Raw genomic sequence first — 23,553 nt, forward strand, 5'->3', positions numbered from 1 at the left:
GAGGTCACCTTCTCCAAACTCCCTCCTCAAGCAGCGACACCAAGAGCCAATTGCCCAGGACCATGTCCAGGCCACTTCTGAGTATCTCGCAAGGGTGGAGACTTCACAGCCTCCCGGGGCAACCTGCACCAGTGCTTGGTCACCCTCACTGTAAAAAAAATAGGAAAAAAAAAAAACTAAGAAAAATCTAACACACCCCTCCCCACTTCAATTACACTGAAAATCTGCTAAATGAAGGTTTAAATTTCCCTTTTAACCGCGGTCCTGTACTCTTGTACAGAGCTGAACGGTGAATGTTTATGCATGTGTCTTTATGGATGCCGGTTACCGCCTGCGCCTGGCCCTTGTCACCCGCAGGGTAATGCAACAGGAACAGCTTCACACTGCTGTCTTCTGACCCTTCCCTCACATCTCTATGTACACACGGAACAAGACGTTTCGGTTTAACACAAGAAGAGTGTGCATACCTGTTTGCATTTTTTCCTGTCCTGTGTTTATTCTTACGCAGAGCTTGGCACTGTTCAGGTAGCCTGTGGGTACAAATGGCTGACAAGGAAAAATCTGCCTTTCTGGAGACCGCATCTTTAAATTTCAATACCTAAGATTACATTCATCAGAGAGGTAGGGGGTCACCTATATACATGGAAATATTCTGCTCTCATTTTGAAGCCTCCAAGGAGGCAGTGACCTCACCACGAGAAAAGGCTCTCTATATTTGATACTTTACACTGAAATACTAAAGCTTATTTTCAGCAGAACAAACTGAAGAAAGAAGGCTGTAGGTTTGGTGCAGCAGCATTCTAGAGCAACTCTCATGATTCATTGCAGAGGAAAGGGCTTCACCTAGGCCTCAAGTTAATCTGAGGTAGAGGATGGGTCTTCCCTTAGGAATACTGCTCCTCACATAGGTCTCCAATTGCCGATCCTGAATCAATTCCCATTTGTGTAACAGGGAAGGTAATAATAACTTCCAAACTCATTTTCGTAGAGGTGTTGAAACATCTAATATTTAAGTCAACTCTGCTGTAAACGGTTACCAGAAACTGAACATATCAGACTAGTTTGTGCATGTTTTAGTCTAGTAAACTTCCTTTGTGGTGTTTTGGTCCATTTAATAAAAAAAAAAAAATATGACATTTCAAAAGGAAAACAATGAGCAAGTTTAATTTTTTTTTCCTGATATATGCTTACATCATACAATCATTTATGTAAGGAAAAAAAAACCCAGTAAGCGTGGTACTTTCCAAATCATTTTTATTAACAACAATATGGATTCAACTTTGTCAAGAAGTTACAATTAACATTGTAATGTACTGGCTAATGTTGTTGCAGTGTCAGTGGAAGCAGCCTTCGTGCTTTCTAAGCCTGTCACAAAACTGGCTTTTTATCTTTCAAGGAAGTAAAAAATGCTTCCAACAGCAGATGATATTGGATATGTCTGGAATTGTCCTATGTGTGGCCACAGCTGAATGAATGGTCACATTTGCATCCAGATGAATGAACAGGAAAATATTGCATGCTTCCACTGACGCTGCAGGGGACAATTCTTATTTCAAAAACCAATTAACCTTTTTAGACAGTGACAGCACTTTGTGTGATGTTGTAATCCATTTGAATTAAGTCGATTAACACACTTGAAAAAAAATGTGAAGCAGAAATATCTGGGGCAAATTCTTTTCTGACCTGTATTTCATTCAAACCTTATGAACCCAAAAGGATTGCATGACATAGGAGTCAGGATAAAAGTTGGCCCAGAGAGGCAAGTTCATTCCTGGTATAGGTGGGTTCAGTTCCTTTAAGGTCAGTGGAACTGAGCCTGATTATCCCAATGGAGGCTGAACTTCACCCGGTTGGGCAATGAATTCATTGAAGTCAGTGAAGCCATCCAAGGATGAATTTAGCCTCAGGTGTTTAAACCATTTTTTCGTTCCTTTGCTGTTATATTTTCTTTTCCTGCTTATTCCACTTTTCTGATTATTGTCCTTTTCTCTGTGCTTTTTAAAAATGTCCCTTCTCTTCTTCCCTTTTTACATCAATACTTTGTGCGTTATTTTTTATATAGTCAATGTGACATGGGTAAATTCAGCTAAGTATTAGTTTCCTCAGGAAATAACTGGAATATTACCATTTTCACTTTAAACAGATGCCCAACAAAATAAGGATTTGAATCTGAGCTCCCAATTCAAGAAAAATTCTTGAATTCCATAGAATGCATGAATTCCATAGAATTTTTGCTTGAGTAAGGATTGCAGGTCCCAATCCAGAAATACTACTGTACATCAGATGTTCTAGTATACATCAGCAATTCAGTATGATTTGACTTATCACAGAAGAGCAGGTGAATTACTCCTCACCGTACTATAATGAGAGCAGCCACTCTAAGTAGGATTATCTCAAAAACATATGGAACAACCGTGGGCACTGTGAATAAAAGTGTATGATCTTTGCAATCTTGAACCCTAGGCTAAAACACTATATTCATATTTAAATAAAAAGTATAGATCATATAAGCCAGGAGCAAATACAAATTTTTAAACAAATAATAATCATCAAAACTATTCTTTTCAGTTCTGTCTTCAATCAGGTACAAGAAACATGCTGATCAGAAAACAGTTATTTGGATAAGGCTTAATTCCTGAAGCTCTTACTTAAGTTCAAATTCTCTTTTCAGCAATCCTCAAGTGGATTGTAAATCAGAAAAAAAAAATTGTCCTTTGTCCCTACTCATGAACAATTCTTATTAGCTGTCATGAGCTAGACTTTAATAAGCAGCTCGGGACAAGACTTGGAAAGCCAGACGGGTCCTTCTTTTGTGAAACCAATGAATGACTGTCAGTCATGACACTGTCTTTTAAAGAGAGAGTATAGAAACAGGAAACTCCTCATAAGGAAATATGAGCAAAGCTTATAAAAATCCAAACACACAATTCTTCCTCTCCAGAATTTCATATATTCACTACTCTTTCTATTTTCTATCAATATTATGTTAAAAAATTCCTATATGATAAGACTTGCAGCTACAAAAATAATAATGGTGAACGTAAAAGAAAAAAATCAGGGTTTTAAACCATAATTTGAAAAGATACGATCTTCTGGATTTATTAGTACTTTGTAAAGACATTAACATTTTCATACATAATTTATAGAACTCATTCTTTTGTGCACAAAATTGTATTAAATAAATTAACTTAAAATTAGGAGGACTCAAGCATTTGTCGTTTAAGGCAAAAATACCAAGTTTCTGTGAGATAAATTATCAGCAAAACCCAAGGCCCTGTTTCTGTGTGGAATGGGTACAGGCAGGGCCAATGCTCAGGTCTCCCATTGATCCCTTCTGGGCTCAATGGGGGTGCAGCCCTCATCTGCTCAGGCAGATGGAGGTGGAAGAGTGGTGTCCAATTCATGATGCCTTGTTTTTTTGATCTCGTCAAGGAGGGGAAGGGAGTTTCATTCTGGACACAGTTGCCACGTGCCCCATCTCTTGCTCCTTAACTGAACCTAAGCGCAGGTTTACGCTTAGGGCGTCAGGAGGCTTCATATGAAAGGCAAGAAAGGCACCATAAACCATTAGGAAAAAGAAAGAAAAGCCTAAAAAAAACTTGTAAAAGTTTGGATAGTACTTTAAACTTAGAGATCTGTCTGGATGAACTGCAGACATTCAAATAAGTCAATAGTTAAATGAACTGAGATGTGGAAAAAACCCTATTTATCCTTACAAAATTACTGTTGTACTCAGGCTTTAGTACGACCAGACTGCACATAAAAGAAAAGAGGAAAGGCTGAATGTGGTAAATGATATGGCAAATCAGTGGTGAGGAAATTGTGCTTCGAGGTGTCTTTCAGGATTTAACAGCTGAAGTTTGCTCCGGCATAAGCCATGGAACACAGTGTACCATCCATGGACCTCGTATAACGACACGATATATACACTCTACAGTTTGCATGTACTTTCACATAATAAGGTTATCATGTAACATCCAGGAATACTTCTGTAAAGGAAATACGGAAGCAGAAATAACAATGGTTTCATAGTAAACAGATCAAGTCCTTCACAATACAATCTACAGCATTTAGCCATGGTTAAGACTGGAGTGACATTTTTGATGTACATACTAAATTCCCAGCAGGTCTGGGCCTTGAGAAAACACTGCCCTGAGTGAGCTGTGCACTGGCACCCCCATACATTCGGTGTTCCTGCTGCTAGAGGGAAGCTGAGCCCGAGTTGGGTTGTCTACAAGCCTGTGGTGCAGGTGGGGTATAAATCTGAGGGGGAGGCAAGGAACAGAAACCTTGTTCAGCTGGGAAGAGCGAAAGCCTGTTCAAGCTCCGCAAGGGTTCTCCCAGGGGCAAAGCCTGGCTGGGGATGTGCAATTAGGCACTATCACTGCTCCTGCGTCTCAGCAGAAGTGAAGTGGAGGTTAGGATGAGAAAAAAAGAGGATGTATCAAGCAGGAATTCTCGGTCTGATGTAGGCTTTGAATTTGAAAACTCCGGTACTTGGAGGAAGGAGTCTGGAGGTTCTTTCTTGGAAAGCCATAAGAAATGACTGCAGCTGGGGGACAGTGTTGAGCTATAAGAGTATGACCACTTTCCCCTCTCTCCTCCTCCCATTTTATTTAAAAAACAAACAAACAGAAAAACCCCTCTTGCCTTCAGGGTTTTTTTTTTTCAGTTAAGGTGGTCTTCCCTACTTCTATTTCCATTTCTGATTGCCTACATGGCTTTTTTTGTGTTTGGAAATAGCACTCAGTATTTGTGACTGACAGGCTGGATTTAAAAAAAAACAAAACCTTTTTGCCTCTTTACCTTCCTTCCATTATTTTCTGGGATCATTTCCCTTCCTGCCCATCTAAGCCCATATTCTTTTTTTTTCTTCATTGATTGTATTGTCTTTCTCTCTTCCCTGTTCTATCCTCTTTAGTTTTACTTTGTATTTCTGTTCCTTCTTTCCCAGCCTTAAGAAGGGCTGTCGTGGTTGGGACTGCGAGGAAAATTGCCAACATTTCCACAGAAGGAAATACTGCTTCTACAATGAAGGCAGCGCCTGCTTCCTTCCTTCACCTACTGCTGCCCAAATGCTTCAGATTCACAAGATAGCTCCTCAATGAGACTGGAAGAAGGAAAGATTCCCCTGAATTTTTAGTGCAGTCACCCAGGTTATCCATTTTGGAGGCCAGCCCCAATCCTTAAAATACAAACTTTTCGTAGCAAAATAATGTTCTCTTTATAAAGAACAACGTGATAGTGGTGTGTCAGGTACTTTCGCCACAGCACTAAATCACCAAAAATCAGATGGATATTGACGTTCTGTTTCTCAGAGTTAAAAATAACTGATTACTGATGAGCTAATGTGTGTATCTTGCAACTGGCAGCCATTTCTAAACCCATATTACTGGTTTCCTTGGTACCTTGCTAGCAGCTGTAGATAACTTTTTTTGTTGTAAACATAAACTATCATCTAAATCAGGACATTATATATATATATTTAATTAGTTCAGAAGCAAAGTGCTTTAAACCTTACGATTTTTACTTCTGCTCGGTAGAAACTGCACTAGGTCTAAATGCTCAAATTTTTGCTTTTTGATACATCCTGCAGCATTAGCTTTGTAGGCAACTCGTCGTTTAAACCTACTGTACTACATGAAAGGCTGCCGTACTGTAGGTGTAAATTTGAATGTTAGCCATCACTTAAACATGCATTTTCATGCAACTAGGAGGTATGGGCTCATTCAACTGCTTCTCAGATTCATCCAGATTTTTGTGATTTTATCTTATTAAAAAGGCTTTCAAAACAGTTCATGCTATGATATGTATGACTAGAGGAATGACCCAGCCAATGAAGAAAGCCCACAAGCTGTTATTTAAGTTTGACGTGGAGCAGATTGAGTGCTTCTGTACCGTCCCCTGGCTTGCAAATGCTTTGAGATGATCTTGATATTCCAGTCCTTAGAGAGTCGGCGGAGAGAGTTGTTTCCACTAATGGGCGCGAGATGGCTTCAGTAGTCTCTGTTCCTGCCTCTGTCTCCAACTCTTCATCAGTTATAAATAATTTTGACTCCCTCCATTTGGAGTATACGTCTTGGCTACCTCTGGAACCACTGGAGTCACTGCCAGCAATCTGTACATTCAGTTCTTCTGTTGATTGTATAAGGTTTTGTACAGATAAAGATTTTCCTAAATCCATTTGCACCACAGGTTTAACTGAGAGCAAAGGTTCCCCTTCTATATCCAGACTTTTTCTCCATGAGAGATCCTTTGTCGCGCTGGGCTGTGCGACTTGTCCATTATCCTTTGATGCAACAAGGCAAGCGGTGACATCAGAAATATTTTCCTGTGTGGTTACAGGAATAATGTGAACGGGCTCAGGCCTGTTGATATGCTTCATTGATGAGAAAGGTGGTATTTGTAATGTCGTTGGAGTTGCTGGCTTAGTTGCCTGGTTTATTTGGTTTGTTGTGTTATTACCTGTTGCAGGTCCATCGTTTGGCACTTGCGTTGCTTGACTATGCATAGCTGGACTGAAAGCATAGTAAGCCTGAGTGCTAAATTCATTTGGTGTCAGTATAAGCTGTAGGCCACGAGGCAGATTGGCACTAGCTGATCTGGATACACATCCACTGATCTGTGCAGAGTTAGACAAATCTTTGCTGTCTGATGGACTCTGGTAATCGGAAGTCTGCTCACACTCAAAAGCCGGCATTTGAAATGAAGCCAAAGTGAGCGCAGATGCAGATCCTTTTCGCAAAACTTGTTGATAAATATCTAATAGACAGTCCAGTTTTGACTCAATGGATTGTACCTACAGGAGGAGAGGGAAAGGTTAACAATGCCAAATACTAATTTAAAATATTTGGAACCCAAGCAAAGGGAAAATGTGACTGATGAAGAGAAAAATGGGGGGAGCTTGGTATACACTATTGACCCTTGAAAAATAATGTCAAGATCCATGTAGATATTTCATAAGCAAGCTGATAAAAGGGAAAAAAAATAGTAACGTGATTTTTCCTTCCTTCCTTTTCTGTACATGGAAGACAGTTAAGGTAATGCTATTCATATCAATTTTATTTCAACATGTAAATGAAGCAGATATTAGGAAAAAAATATTTTACCTGTCCAGCCTTTGAAACTGGCAATAAAATACACAAAAGGTATGAGCACCAGAGCAAGACAAAGTGACATAGATAATCACTCTACCTGTTTCTCCACCTTGACTACACGCCCTAACATACTGAGGTCATCGGTTGTCTCATTCTCTGCCGGATTCTTTTCTCTGCTTCGTTTATCTGCTGTGATTTGTCCTTTACCAAGAATTTGGTCAACGCTGTAAGAGAAAACAAAAGCTGCTGTGATTCCTAACACCAGTGATGATATGCAAGTGCTTGCTAATCTGTACATTAAAAATTAAAATCACAGTACTTCAGAAAAGCACTCGAGAAAGAAAACAATTTTATTAATTAAGAAAAAAAAAGTTATTTTTGAGCATTTGAGACAGCTTTTCTTTCCTGTTAGCACTAACCCTGGGGCCAGAATTTAGCCATCATCTGGGAGAGGCCAGGCTAGACTTGCTGAGAGGGCAAGAGAGGAGGTGGCCTCTCCAGCAGCCTGATGTTGGGGAGTGTCATGGTTTAGGCCAAATTGGCTACTGGGGACATGGGGGACCCAAGATGGGACCGACAGATGCTCCCCTCTACCCCTCTTCAAAGAGAGAGGCGGGGGGAACAGACGTACCAGTGCCACCCTCAGCTCTCCCATCCTATCAGCAGCATTGAGTCCTGGGAAGGTTGACAGTTTGAAGCAGGAAGCTCAGCCCTGATCCTGGTAATGATACACATGATGCAATATTGAAAGTTGGGTGCTTTTTTTTTTTTTTTTTATTGCTGGGACTCTAGAACATAAAAACTGCATAAATACAAAATTACCAGTAGTTCCCAATTTCTTTTATGTGAAAAGAGAAAGTCTGGGATGGGAGAAAGGCAGTTCTCAATGTTGACCTCATCCTTTTGGCACCTTCATGACTAAATTCCTTGTTTATGAATGGACTTTTCAGATAAAGGATTACTTTTTCTATTGTTTAGACTTCCGTTTTCTGGGGACAATGTAGACACATTGTTTTTTTTTTTATTACCAACAGTGTAATTTCTGGCTCAGCTGTGTTCACAGAAGGAGAGGCTGGGCTGAAGCATGGATGGCAATTTGTACCCAAATATAACACAGGAATGTTAAACATTACCAATATTCATTATGCAGTGACATAACGTTAAGATGCTTATGCAGAGCAGAGCAGAAATTATTCTTTCCCTACCGTGACTGAAGACTCTTAATCCTGCATAACATGTCTAGATGACCTGCAGAATACTGTTCAATGACATCTTTGACATCATATGGACGAAGTGTTTCCTTAAACTTTCTCTTTGCAACATGAAATTTCATAATTCTGTGGGAATAAAGCATTTTACAGGTTAATCTTCAACAGTTGTGAAACAATACAATACATTCCACTGACAAAATTTGACAGCTAATTTTTAAATGGAAGATATTTTCAATACAGCTTGTGCAAGTGAACTTTCCTTTTACAAAATTGTTTTTATAAGTACAAATATGTAAGTACGAATGCATTTTGCCTTTGCATCGTTATGTAAGGGAGATCAGGTAACACTATTTTAAAGAGCCCAGAACATGTTTAGATTATCAATATACACCTATTTGGCTTTTTGTGCTAGGTGCCTGATTTGAAAGGTGCTGAAATCCATGCTTAACTTAAACCTGGGATTAGTCCCACTGACATTACTGAGATATCCTGTAAGCTACATTTGTGCTTAAGCTACTTCTGTCCTTGTTAGGCAAGATTTGTCTAACAGATTGATTACACAAACATAAATAATAGTATTCTTTTTCTGGTGCTCATTGTAAGTTCTTTGCTTTCCATTTTGTAAAAAAATTAAATTTATGCACCCAATTAATTTTTCATCGATTTTTATTTTTAACTAACATTCAGGCCCAAGTATTTGTTTTTTAATTTATTTTGCTGACTTAAGATCAAACTTTGCAGGCTAAAGAGAAGTTTTCATGTTTGTTCCATACTAAAATCTATGAGAATTATTGATTAATTAGCGTTGGTGATTTTTTTCAGATAACACTACATATTCAAAATTGATGAATGGCATATGTTTTTTATGTGAGACTTGCACAAGTTTCTGTGATGCTTATGTGAATATGTGATATTCACTGAGCAGCTCTTCTTAGAATGAAAAGCTTGTTATTAAATTGCAAATTTTAAATAATAGAAATGACAAATTTGGAAAGTTAATGACAGTGAACTGATTTTCCAGCTCAGCTGGTAACACCTGCAGTTCTCCTTGGTTTACATGAGAACTGCAGAAGAGAGAACTGTGTGAGAGCTGGGACAGAAGATGAGGGATCAGGTGTGTTGGCCATTCTGGTCTGTGTTACGGAGCTTATGAATCCCCATTAGGGCCAAACTGCTGATATTTTCTATCTTTTGCAATTAAAAAAGCAGAGACAGTAAATTGGTATCCTATTCCAAATCCCAGTATTTCACGCTGATGTATTCCCTCTGTGTTTATTATGGTATGTATTTAGCAGCTATAAGACAATAAACGATAATAAAAATCAAAAAATGGCTCTCACTCTGTAATAAAAATAGATTGGTTGTGTTTTAGCAGAATTTAGGAAAACCATACTATTTATAGTTAGGGCAGACATTATGTATGTAGAGTCAGATTAATAATATATAATGATCCTCTACTCTTTTCTGTATTATACATAAATGTTCTTCCAAATAATATCAGCCTTTTCCCACAGTGCTTAGGTTGTTGATATTTCCCGTTCTGGTTAACTTCCAGTTAAAAATGAGACTGCTTGACACTGGTATAGAGCTTGAAGTATGATACTGATTATAGAAATTAAAAATGGAAAAGGCCTGTTAGGAGTAGTCCATCACTTTGACAGTTCAGGACTGATCTCCATGCAGTTTTAAATATGCCAGATCATGCACTTTCCTCTTTTCCGTTGTCAGCCAGTTCCAGAGACTAATGGCTTTCGGCATCTTCTGTAATCTGAAGGTTTCTGAAGCTGGGATGCAGATTTTTTTTTTTCTTTTAGCTGTCAAATGATACCAAGATGCTCTGTTCATAATAGTCTGGCAGTGCAGACAGTCTCCTGGAACCTAGTTCTTTGTTCAGGTTACAAAGAGTAAATGATGTAGCCGACATACAGGAAAGTATCATTTTTTTCAGTATTATTCTCTCTGTTTTGGTGGTCACAATTTTTTACTTCACGCTCTTGATAAAGTGCAAAATATGAAACTCTATTAGAAAAGCTGAGCCAGAGTATTAATAGCATAATTGAAGACAACTGAATTTACCACAACTGGGTGATTTAACAAGAGAAGAGGCAGAAGACTGACTTTTATTAACAGCCATAGAAGCTTCTTAATCAGTGTGCACAAAAGTCTTCATTATTGCTTTGTGGCTTTATAACAGGTTTTTTGTTATCAAGGCAGTTTGTTCTTAATGTTCAGCAGTCAAACACAGGACTGAAAGCATCACAGCTATATCAGTGAGGTGTAACTATACTATTCCTGGTTTAGGTATTAGCCTATGTGATGCCATCTTAATTAACTCCAGCTACGTTTGGAACAGACCCATGTTGCTAACTTCTTTTTGCTTCAAATACACAGAATTTTACAAAAATTGTGCAAAAAAAAAAAAAAAAAAAAAGGGTTATAAAAGACTGGCATTTTAAAATCCTGAAAGTTAATTAAGAAACAGAAAATCTGAATTCTTTCAGTGATGGAGCCTAGCAACTGCTTTGCAGTTATTAAATTTAGTTGATTCTCCATTGTTATTTACTGTCAATTTTAAAAATTCAATTATCATTCTACATCTTGGAATAACTATGCAATTGAACTTCATAGGCTTGGACACCCATCCTGAAAGATTATTACAACTATATAGAGGATATTAAAAAATAATGAACAAAAAAGACTTTGTGCTTCCTTCATTCGTGCTTCTGGAATACAAAGTTGCCTATTCTGGTGTGTTCCTGCGTGATAAAAACGAAGGGTTCCGTTCTGCGGGCACAGGTGGATAACCTACTCGAAAAAAAAGGGAAAATGAGTACAAAATTCTTCATATCCTAAGTGTTTGAAGCACCAACCCTTAACAGGAACAGGAGGAACAGATCAGACTGGAGCTGGGTCTGTCTATTCTGGTTATACCACAAGAGGGCAAACGAGACTCATCGTACACGAAACGGAGTCGCCACGGGCGACACCGAACTGCTGCCGCTGACCAAAGAGCCGTAATCGAAAGTAAGAACTAACCCCAAAGAACAAAGCGTGTGGTCCCCATGATTTTTTCTTTTTTAAAACATTGCGTTTTTAAATTGCTGTGTGCCGTGTAGCGAGGTGGTATTTTATCACTCAAATCTAATGTGATAGACAATACACTGTTGTAAACCGACCCAAGACACAAGCAGAACAATTTTCCGGTGAGAATTAACCATAAAAAGTAGCCTATTTCAATGGTGCACCCAGAGGAGAGCAGAAAAAAAAAGTCTTTTGTGTTGAATTAGACCAATATATCAAAGCATTTTGTCTATAGTTTATGTCTAAACCACAGGTCCCACTGATCTTTATGTGCCCTGATAATTTGTAGAAAGTTACAGGTCTGGTACCAACTTTTGTCTTATTGATCCTTAGCAGCCAAAAGCAGCATCCATTTCATTTAATTCTTGTCAAATGCAGAATCAGCACTGATCTAGAATTACAGTGTTTTCTAAATGTGCAGGTTCCATATCTTCCCTGACATTTGTTGCATTTTATTTTCTGTTCATGTTGCCCCCTTCCAGTATTAAAAGCTACTCTGCTTGTCATTACTGCGCTTTACTCAGACCGGCACCAGAACATCTCTGATCCTCATTGCAGCCCTGTTGTACTTGTTATTATTCTAAACCTGTATCTTGTCAGTCTTGTCACTATCTCAAGAAGAAACGGAGCTTAATTCTACTGGGATTCAGGTAAACTCACACACGGTTCCTGCCTTAAAGATGAAAAGGCAGGTAGGTTGTTTTACCCATAGCTGGGTGAGGTGCCCACAGCTTGGTTGCTCACTTACTACGTCAGGAAAGCAGGTGCACACAAAGATGTAGTTGTGCTGGTTCCTCCACCTCTGTACCCTTAGCTTGGCAAATAACCCTTCTTCATGGTAAAGTGCAACGTGCCAAAGAGATCAGGATCTGATATAGAGAGGCCAACAGGCAATGGTGGTTGAGAGACAGTTCCACTACTTGTGGGGTGAGTGGGTCAAAATTGCCTCCTCTTTTGAGTCTTGACCTGGACTAACCCATGCCCTAGGAGCCAGAGACATTGTGTTCTCGCAAGGACAGTGCCGTTGTAGCAAAGGACACATCTAAGAGCCTTGCCTAGACTCTGAAGACCATCTGGGCAGAAAATATACAATGGATTGGGATTTAAAAGAAACAGAGGATTCTGAAACACCCCTATTGAACAAATTCATAATGGCTGCTAAAACCATATTTTATAGGTGTAGCAGAAACATTTCAAGGACTGAACATAAATGATAAATTATATTTTCCTTCTTTGGCTATTAAATATGTATGACTATTCAACTATACAGCTTATCAGCTCCCAAATTCTCAAGTTTCATTTTGTTTAGCTACATTTATTATTGTTATTTCTTATTAACAACAAATGAAAACATATCTATGCAATCACTAGAGTTAAAGAGAGAAAAGACCTCTTAGGTCAGCAAGTTCATCTTCCTGCCATTGCGGTTATTTCCTACCGCATATTTGTTTATGCTTCTCAAATCTAATTTTATATTCCATAAATAGTAAAATAATTCCATCATTTCCACTGTGGAGAGCATTACAGAATTCAGTGCCTCTTGCTATGAAAAATGATCAGCGATATCGCAATATATGGAAACAAGGTATCCTCATCTTCTTTTTAGTCTCTTTTATATACATCCATCATTGTGAGCTAAAAGAGAGAGCTGGAAAAGGCAATGTTTTTTTGCTAGTCTCCAGGAACTCTGCAGGATGTTAATGGCTTTTAGTTCACGACAAGACTAGGGCCAATTGAGTAGTGCTACAAAAACCTGCTGGCACAAAGACTTGGTGTACCACTGGCAAGAACTGCTTCGTGTGGTGCTGCCGTCCCAGTCAGAGGCTGGAGAGGAGCAGGACTGATGGTGGCCTGGCCCAGGGCACGCTGCAGAGCATGCCACGTTTCGCCACGCTACCCGCCTGCTCCCTGCTCACCCAACACTCTGCAAATGCCTTGAGCAGCTTTTCCTTACTTTCTCTACTGCCTCAGTCAGTCTTTCCCAACGGAGAGTTTGTAGTAAGGGGGGTGCTGGAGAGGGCAACACAAGAGAAAGGCTGTGGAGGACCCAGCTTAGGGGGCTTTGAGAGGAGGCTGATGGCTTGGCACGTTACTGGACAGCTCTGCCCAAAGGGTCTTCAGTAGGATTGGTTGGAAGTCCTATTTTTGGAAAGGGCCAATGTGTTAAAAAATTGAAGTGGTTTTCAGGAAAGGACTATTTTCTCCACCTCCTGTTTTGACCATTTCAAAATGAAAGTTTGGGGGTGTTTGTTTAAAATCAGAAAGTTGTTTTGACAAATAAGGTAGTCCTGGGAAAGATGTAAATAAGCAAGGTCAAAATTGAAACAGTACACTTTGAAATTACTGAAATGAAAGATTATGACTAACCCAGTTTTTGTCTTTTGCTACTTCAAGGCTGTCCGACCAGAGACTAACATATTCTAGGCTCCTTTCACAGAAAAAAACCCCAGTTGTTTCTGATTCCAAAACTGAGAGAGGCCCTACCTCTGTAACCCCACAGGCATGAATTAATTTTGCTAATTTCATTTTTCCCCCAAAACAACAGGACCATTTGTGTAATTGTAAAACAATTTGTACCCAGCTCTAAGCAGGAAAAAGTAATTACTCTCCCTTATTGCAGTTTTTCAAGGTGATGTAGCCAGAATGGATTCGACTGTATGTGCTTACATCTGGGGTCTTTTGCATAGGGTTTCATGAAGTACCTTCTGTCTTCATCTGCTCCTGTACACCAGCGGGAAAGGAAAAACAGCCACCACCCTCCCCCACTGCCTTTGCAATTCAAAGCTGTTGCTAAAAACAAACTTCAAAATGAGGCACAAAGTTTCCATATAGGCAGATGTTATCATCTTGAAATTCTACAGTTACTATATAGTGTCTCAGATCCTTCTTCAGATGTTTGCATAGATCCCAGTCTAGTCAGGTAACAGATACTCTGAATAATAAGAAAGAGGGGTATCAGCTACCCGATGAACTGAATTATCAGTCTCTTGATTTTGAGAGATTAAGGTATAGCATTTAACAAAAGTCTGCAGCTCGTGGCATATCACTGCTTTACAGATCTCAAACAAAGGCATTTTTCTGAAGCAAGATGTATGTGCTGTTTGTAATCTAGTGAAACAGTAACATTTGCAGGGAGAGATGGGAGAGGTTCGTGGCTAATGGATAGGAAGTGGAGATGCAGAATTCTTATTCTCGACCTCAGGGGTGAAATGAGTTGGTTTTTGGTAAGCCAAGCGTGCAGAGAAAAAGTTGGAGGTAATCTAAAAAGTTGACTCTTATCAGTTAAATAGTGCATCAAATCAAACAATCAAACATTATTATTAGAACATTTCTGTGGATGGCGCTGTGGAGAAAGTTTGCCAACTAAGTCCTTCACATTTGGTCACTTTCCATTTGAGCTGATAATCACCAAGCGAACCAAGCAAAGGTGCAGGTGATGCCTTGAACAGTCCAGTGGTGCCTTTGAAAACAAGCTCCATGAATTTAGTATTAAATGTAGTGTTAAAATGTCAAGTTGATTTTAAGGAATTTGGACAGTATTAAGAATGAGATGACCATTGGTATCACTTGGCAGTGCAGTGGCAAGGTGCACTTGGAGCCAAGAGTCAACCACTCTGTTTAAAATGCAACATCACAGACAAGGATCTTTGGCACCAGAGCCAATGAATTATGCTGACTGTTCCTAATTTGAGCAGTTTCCATTTGAAGGAATAGGTCTGCCTTGTAGGCGGGTGTCCACTGCGTAGAAGGATTTCTGTCACCTGCTGAAACATTGCTGGCAAGAGATGGTTCTTGGCGGTGACATATGAGTTGCCGGTTGCAGTGGCTATGGACACGGACCTGGTACCTGACACGTCCTGTGAGCTCATTTCCAGGCAGGCTGGAAAAATGGTTGGAACAGACGTCTGCAAGTGATCTGTCAGGCTGTCTGTGCTAGTAGAAAAGTATTAGAACAGCCTTACTCACTATCTGTCTTCATTGGCAATTAGTGGAAAAAGGGGAAAGAAATACAAGTTGCCCGTAGGTTATCACTGTGTGATATTACTTGATCAAGAGCTTGAATTCTTTCTTCTCCTAGTCCTGAGAGAATTAAGGCGGGAGTCTCCCTGTGGGAAAACATCATCTTCCCATTGGGTTTTTGCAGAAGTCCCCTGTGGCTACTGCCTGACCTCCTGCGCAAGAAGGGTGCTGGGCACCAATGTGACCGTGGTGCAGAGCCAGCGGGGTGACCCCCAGCAATAACCTCGGGTTTGCTGTCAGCAGAGAGGGAATGCCTGAGCTCTCCTTCCTTGACAGTTTGCTCTTTATGGTGGGAATTTGGCCTGTTAGGATTGGCACTTCCAAATATTCAGGAAGATGAAGAGCCTTGGCAGTCTCAGGAAGGTGAATGCTAAGTTTAAGCTTTCACTACAGGTAATTTTATAAGTTTCAATGTTGTTTGTTGCTTTCTTGGAATAGAAGGAGACTATTAGTTTTAAATTATTGGGGTTATATTTAGTTCAATGGATAGTGGCAGGCAAGGCTTTGCACAATTGAATGAATATTATTATTCTGCTGTTACCAGAAGAAAGTTGCGATGAAAGTTGTATGACAGACGGTTTCAGGAGTATGGAAATGCAATAAAACCCTAAACTTTTAAAGGAAATATTTTTTTCCAGGCAAGGGGATATACATTCAGTAAAACTACATCAAACTGAGTTACAGTATTTTGGATTGCAGGAAATATAGTGAAAACCAGCATTCATTACTTTCTTTTCTGAGTTAAATCATGTAAATTTTTTGACATTGAAAAGCTGATAACAGAGCAGATAAAATATTTTGACTTTTAAATAAAACGCTGATGAAAAGGAAGCATAAATAAACTATATTAGCATTAGTTATGTAACAAATATAGCCATGTAATAAGTTCAACTAACTACCATTTTATTAATTGAAACGCAGTTAGTTAGTATCTTAATTAAAGAAATCTAATATTTATTCATTCAGTATTTTTCACTCACCTGATTGCTCTGATGACAGTTTTAAGAGCAGGGGTGAGATCTTCTACTGACACATCACACTGGCACCCTTTGTCATCATAAACATCATCTGTTCCAAGACTGGTGTCAGCTGCAAAATACAAGAGTGGACTAAACAAGCAGCATTTAAAAATCTCTTCCTTAGTGTTTTCTAACTGCGTGCACAGTTGTTCTGGAAAAATAAGGACTACAAATCAAATAAGACAGAGCTTCATCAGTTTATGAACTATATGGTGCACTTGTCTGTCTCTGCGTTTGTGTCATAAAAGGTAGTCCCCAGTGTAAATAGTAAAAGTTAGAAAGGAAGAAAGCCCTGTTATTTTTCAAATAAATTAACAGTTTAGTACCAGCATGTCTATTCCTGATGTCTCACTGTTTTTCATCACATTCTCTGTCTTCAGGGAAAGTGGTGAGCTAACAGATGTAATGGCAGAATCAAAAGACGCTGAAGTTATATTAAAATGTTATTTTTTTACAACTATAGATAAACCTGATGTTTAAGACAAAGGAGAAGATCCATTTCATTTACTAAGGAGGCTGTGGAATGATCCAACACTTTATTATGGGTGGAATAAACAAAGTACTTTTTTGCCAGAAATTAATGGAGAATGACATCCGTGATGGATCAGTTGCCACCTTACACATCAGAGCCATGTAGATATTGCAGCCTTCCTTTGCAATAGGAGCTTAAGCCAAGTTACAGTATTTATTTGCCTGAAAGAAAATGGATCCCTTATCCTTTCCTACCACCGCCTCCACAGTTACCATTTGAGAACTAACTAGAAATCTCAGAGTGCCCAGTGTACCTCAGTATAAAAGGAAACGGACTGATGCATGACCAAGAAGGTTTATAAACTTTAAATGTGCTGAAGTGAGGATGTAGCAAGGAGGGCAGGGTCAGTGAATGCCCCTATGTCATATATGTCTCAAAGGCACGTGAAATGCAGGAAAGCTGGCTGGCGAGTAGATGATGTTTTCCTTCCAAACCATCTGGCTTCACCTGCATAAAGTCCAAGGGCCCAGGTGAAGAATTTCACTCAAGGTCAGTGTATTTCAAAATGTAAGTGTCTCTGCTTCATAAGGAAGAGAGTCTAAAATGAAAGAGTGACATATGAAATAGAGAAAAAAGGATGGGATTCAATAACCGTCAGTCATGGAGATTTCTTCCCAGTCCTATGTGCCTACCTACCTTCATGCTGTTATTTAAAACATAGGCTTAGTCATCCAGTAACACTGCAAGTAAACCATTTCACGGGACTTCAATTATAAGCAAATTTGAAGCACAATCAGACACAAATGATTGCAGGACATTTTTTTTTTTGCAAGTTCCTTTTTCACAAATACTATAAATTAAAGATGAGAAATATTCTTTATCAGTCACAAGTGCTGGAAATTTCATGTTGCCTTTTCAATCTAATAGGAACACCATCTTAAAATAAACAGCATTGTACGAGGTTGCATCTCCAGGAACTGGTATTGCTGCATTCTTGTCTTCACAGATTTAATATTTGACCATAATAATTTGTTTTTATGACTCTGGCTAGTTCATTACCCTCAAGAGTATCTTTTCTTTTTTGACTGTTGCTGAACTGGTACATCCATGAGGAACATCTCCTGTAGCTTTGAAGAGCAAGAGGTTTTATCTTTGGCAGATCAACTTAATATAGAAAGAAGGATGTTTCATAGCCAAGTTAATAATGTCTTCAAGTACAGATGAAAGAATCAAACGCAACCTTCAAAAAAATTTGGTTTAACATTGTAAAAGTGAAATTTTCATACAAAACTTTGAAATCACAGAATCACAGAATCACAGAATTATCAGAGTTGGAAGGGACCTCTAGAGATCATCTAGTCCAACTCCCCAGCTAAAGCAGGATTGCCCAGAGCACATTACTCAGGACTGCATCCAGGCGGGTCTTGAAAATCTCCAGGGAAGGGGACTCCACAACCTCCCTGGGCAGCCTGTGCCAGTGCTCTGTCACCCTCACCGTAAAGAACTGTTTCCGTGTATTTGAACGGAACTTCCTGTGTTCTAACTTGTGCCCTCCCATGCTATTACTGTAATTACAATCATTACAATGGTGACAAGAGTGCTTTTTTCTCGCACTCTTTCATGAACTTTGCTACTGACTCACCTTATCTTATAGATAAAATATATATGCCTTTCCAGCTCTCCTGCCTAACTAAGATTTGGATCCCTGCCCAAAAATGTAATTAGATAAAATAGACTATGTAATTAGTTTGATAGATATATACATTACCTAAACCCCCCTCTCTGAAGGTTTGAATTATACCAGGACACTAACTTCCCATGTGTTATGTCTGATCAGCCTCTCCAGTTACTTCTCCCAGTGCTGAAATCTCCCAGCTCGTTTCTAAGTACCATACTAAAACCAGAGCTTTTTATGCTACTGGTATTTCCAGTGTTTCTCTAAGGTTTGAATCTACCCAGTTATGCCAGTATAAATGAGGAATACTTCTCCTAAGGTCACACGAGTTACAACCATGTAACCCCAGTGAAAGGGGAGTATCCAAGCTGAAAGTTTAAAATAAACATGTTTCTGAATGGTTCTCTCACTGATACGGTTCCTGGGTCCTTTGCCAAGTACAGTGTAATTAATAAAAGGCTACCTTAAGACAGTATATCCTTGCAGAATTGTTTTGAGAACAGCATGGTGCAATTATAGTATTCCATGTTGCTCACGTGGGTACAAAAATCAGCAAAATCTTTAGACAGACACTGGAAAATTCTTATAAATTTAAGCCAGCTTTATGAAGAGATACCGCTCCTAATAAATCACCTTCTTTTTTTCTTTCTAATATTCCCACTGACATGAATTTCCCCCATTATGGCAGGCATTCGGTACCACATGTCAATAAAACTTGTGAAAAGCTATAAACCTTGTTTGATTCACATGGGAAACATTCATGTTTCTTTAGAATGCTGAGCAGACTGGGAAAAAGTTTGGGAAATGAATAGTAACAATTTGAGAAAAAAAATTCCAGCTTAAACCCCCCCTGAAATCAAAGTTCACATTCTGACGAGTTTTTCCAGGGGAAGCTCATGTTGTGTATGACATAGTTACGAGGTGAGATGTACTCGTATCGCTTCTGTCCCTCTTGAGTTCATCCTTGAGGTCGGGGCCGTGCTGTGGCCAGTTTGGCTGCTTCAGCAGCTCCAGCTGTTAAAATCCCTGCCAGTTCCCAGACGGGATTAAGCTACGGCCTCCGACGAGCCCAGCTCCACACTGCTGCGTGTTCCCAGAGAGAGCCCTCCCCATCATTAACTGGGACAGGTAGACCCTCCGGTGCCGGCTCATGCCTAGCCCTGCATTCATCTGCTTCTCCATCCTTCTCCATACTCCTTGGCTGAATCTCCTGCTCTCTGTTGGGGTGGCTGTGCACGGTCCAAGCGGGCTCCACCGGCAACCTCAGGCAGCAGCTGCTTTGCATGAACCTGGCCGCTCTGCCAGGCCTTCCTAGGGTTAGCACTGGTCCTTCTTTCTCTCCAGGAGCCTCTACCACCAGCTGAACAGGCCTTTCAAGTCTGTTGCTTGGGCAGCTCACGAGTCTGGTCTCAACGATGGCCAAAGTGCCTCATAATACAGTTTTAGACTTACCCCTGCAAGTCTCCCTAAGAAGAAGTGTCAGTGAGTCTGCCAATCCAGAAACAATTCCCCTTTTCTATTTCCAGCATCTTTACAATTCAGGATGTGTTTTGATCCTAAACATCAATCTGGAAAGTGTTTATTTCACAACTGGTGCGGCATCTGCTGTTATCTTACAATCTTTGACATTATTTACTTTGGGCTAAAGTCTTGTCTTCTTATTTTTTAATTTCTTCCTCTTTTTTCCTGAAGAGCAGTCTTTGATTTAATCACACAACAAATCAGCAATTACCAAGAAATAGAAGAGGCGTGCACAAGTCATTAAAATTGTCTTGATATTTCCGTTTGTCGCAATATTTATGCATTGTTCATGCAAACTCCAGTCAATTATGATCACCCCAAATGAATGGGCTAAAAATTACAGTTCTGAAACATTATATGTCACCAACAAAAAATTTATGAGTTTGTAGCTGCATTTCATATGGTTCTGTGCAAAAGTTATGTGCAAGGCTTGTTTTATTGTTGCTGTAAATTACACGTGTCCTTTCTTAGAAGTGTTTTCTGTTGTTTAATAACATGCTTTGGCATCAGGAAAACTGTGACAATATTCTGATCACCCTCATAGCTCCATGCTTTCAATGTCAGCAACGTTCAAGTAATTATGTGCCTGTTGAACAGAATCAAAAAGATTTTGTACTCTTTAATTTGTTTCCTGGAAACTGCCATATGCTAGTAACAACAATCCAGCATTAATAAGTGCGTGTGCTGACACCATGAATAGTCCTATGGAAGTGCTCCTAACACAGTGATCGGTATGGCGATCCCAACATAGACCCTTTGACTTGTTTTTTGGAAGCATTCAGAAGCACTTAGATCTTATTCTAAGTGCGTAGGATGTAGTTAGGGCTCCTCATGTGGGTGATCTTAATAATTCAGGCATGTAGTGATAGGATGAGGGGTAATGGCTTCAAACTGGAAGAGGGTAGATTTAGACTGGATATCAGGAAGAGATTTTTCACTCTGAGGGTGGTGAGGCACTGGAACAGGTTGCCCAGAGAAGTTGTGGAGGCCCCATCCCTGGAGGTGTTCAAGGCCAGGCTGGATGGAGCTTTGAGCAACCTGGTCTAGTGGGAGGTGTCCATGCCCATGGTAGGGGCATTGGAACTAGATGATCTTTAAGTTTGCTCTCAACCTAAACCATTCTACGACTCTGTGATTCTATGATTCTGCTGAGGCTGAGTACACACCTTTTAGACATGGCAAAACCTAGATAGGTGCCTGAAGTTGATATTCTGTGTAGGACTCTCAATTATTCATGTTATAGTAGTGTGTTGTGCCAACTTGGTAAAAAAAGCACTGATTTGGAAAAAAAGTCTGACTGATTTTCATTGTAATGCATGACTCGAGGTGAAAAATGGATGGTGGCCTAATTTTCACAGGTGCTGAGTTGTATCAAGCCGGAGTTTGTAACTATCATTCAAACTCCAGAGTTCAACTTGGGAATTGAAGTCCAAGCAATTCATAACGCAGCTCCACAGCCTGTTCTCCATCCCACTCAGCAGCCTCCTCCAAGCACTTTGGCAGCCCAGGGCACCGGCGCAGAGCACCCCAACGTGGCGCACTCATCTCCAAACTCATTTTCTGCCTGAAGGGTCAGAAAGAAAATGAGTGGAGAATTCAGTGCATCTGATTTCTGGGCCAGTAAAGGTAGACATAAATTCATAGTGTTTGCAGGACAGATGGCCCCATCACACGATGCACAGCCCTGTGGGAGATGCGGGTGGGTGCACAGCTCTGCTGCAGCAGGGGTGCCCAGGCAGCTGCTTTAGCTTAGACTCCTGACCACCTCATTGTTCGATGGCTGCTGAGCGCAGGTGACTCCTCTTGTTCAAGAAGCAATGCTGGCAGCTTAATACTCTCATTATTCTGTTCTTTCAGCCCCTTTTGAAAGCAACGTAGAGCCCCTGTGATGCTGTCGTAGGTAATGCCTAGGATGCCCACGAGGTAGGGGCATTTCACTCAGCTTTACACTGCCTTTGAAGTACCTTTCTTCATCCTAAACATTTGCTGTGGAGAATTAGGGATTTAGCCCATATTCTCCAAAAAAAAAATAAGATATCCTGCACATATTTTATAGTGTTTCCACAAACGTCATAGCGCACAGAATGTTACACAAAATCCCAGTTACATTTTTCCCTCAAAAATTATTACAAGTACAAACATCTTCACGCTTTATGTTCATACAATTAATGCAATTTCCCTTTATCAAAAGAAAATGTGTCTCAGCTTAGTGCCTTTGTTTAAATTTATTTCATGAAACTTCTCACCTCCTCACAAGCTCTCATTATTTTCCTGTTTGCTGAACCATGAATACAAATTCCCTTCACTACCTCTGGAAGTGATTTTCTTTTGCTTTAAACCATCAACGAACTGACTCTCTTTCAGTAAAGACTTCACGTAAATTGTGTTACCGTGATTGCTTGCTAAGCTCCATGGGAAAAACCAACTGAAAAGAACAACACTAATTGGGATGGAACTTAATCGCATGCGTAATGATAAGAACGCCCAAATCTCCCCCAAAGAGGGAAGGGCAGCAGCACATGTTTACATGCTTTCCAGAGCAAAGGCCAGAAAAAGGAGGCCCAAGGGAGTGAATCATGTATCTATTTCCTTGATCCCTGAAAAAAAAAAAAAAAAGAAAAAAGAAAAGACTTTCTTCTAATCATGAAAGAAGGAAGGAGGCAGGACAAGTAAACTTCCATCATGTGCCCTTCACGTTAGATGCTTAATATTTGTCTAGAAAATGACACGAAAATCCCTGGTAGTGCACAAGAGTATTTAAGTGGCAAAATTAAGAAAGAGGGAATAAGGATGACAAGATTTGAAAACCCTGTTAATGGGGAGCTTTTATGAAATGGTTGCCATTTCCATGCTGGAAAGCAATTTCTCAGGAAGGGAGGGAAACTGGTGCCTCCTGGAAGGAGGAGCACTTGCGGATGAGCTTGTAGGAACTCCCTTTCCCTTCTGCACGACCTGAGGCTCTGCCCTGCAGGCAGCACCGATGAGGAGTGCAGCAGTGCTGTAGGCATAGCCCGGTCCTTTCTCCCTTGTCTTTCTCCTGAAAAAGGCTAAACTTTCCAGATGGGGAAGAGAAGAGTACACCAGAACAGGAATTTGGTAGCTGCAGCGCAGTATGAAGTAGAATATCATAAAGAATATCCCTAACAACATTTTATATGTGAAAGCATTTCTAAAAAAGCTCAAATTTGGCCAAAATGGAAGATAGGATGGGTGGAAAGTTTTTTACATATTCTGGGTATAATTATCTAGTCTCCTTTCTTTGTAAGTGCAATTTTTTAAGGTCAGAAACCTAATTTATATCAGTTATCACATAGTGCAGGCAAGTTCCAAGTATCTAAAATTCTAGCATTCCCTTCTAACAACTCTCAATTATCTTTAGTTATTATTTAAATTCTCAAAAATTTTCTGCACTGGCAATATTTCATGGAACAGCTCCCACTACTTAATTAAAAAGGAA

At 39.8% G+C, this 23,553-nt stretch overlaps 1 protein-coding gene across 5 annotated transcripts in view; it reads right to left on the minus strand.

Annotated features, from left to right (window-relative positions):
• Positions 1-5,649: 5,649 nt before the first annotated feature.
• Positions 5,650-23,553, minus strand: part of KCNQ5 (potassium voltage-gated channel subfamily Q member 5) — a gene marked incomplete at its 5' end in the record, with an annotated part of 306,450 nt that continues 288,546 nt past the window's right edge. For 4 of the 5 annotated variants that reach the window (XM_082480502.1, XM_082480500.1, XM_082480501.1 and 1 more), the window contains 4 exons: positions 5,650-6,799; positions 7,195-7,321; positions 8,303-8,434; positions 16,390-16,498. In XM_082480502.1, coding sequence (XP_082336628.1) covers positions 5,858-6,799; positions 7,195-7,321; positions 8,303-8,434; positions 16,390-16,498 — 1,310 coding nt within the window. In that variant the 3' untranslated portion in view covers positions 5,650-5,857. The remainder of the gene's footprint in view (positions 6,800-7,194; positions 7,322-8,302; positions 8,435-16,389; positions 16,499-23,553) is intronic. The other variant, XM_082480503.1, reaches the window with a different exon arrangement.

The sequence above is a fragment of the Vanellus vanellus genome, assembly GCF_965231255.1.
Source record: "Vanellus vanellus genome assembly, chromosome: 3".
Lineage (NCBI taxonomy): Eukaryota > Metazoa > Chordata > Aves > Charadriiformes > Charadriidae > Vanellus > Vanellus vanellus.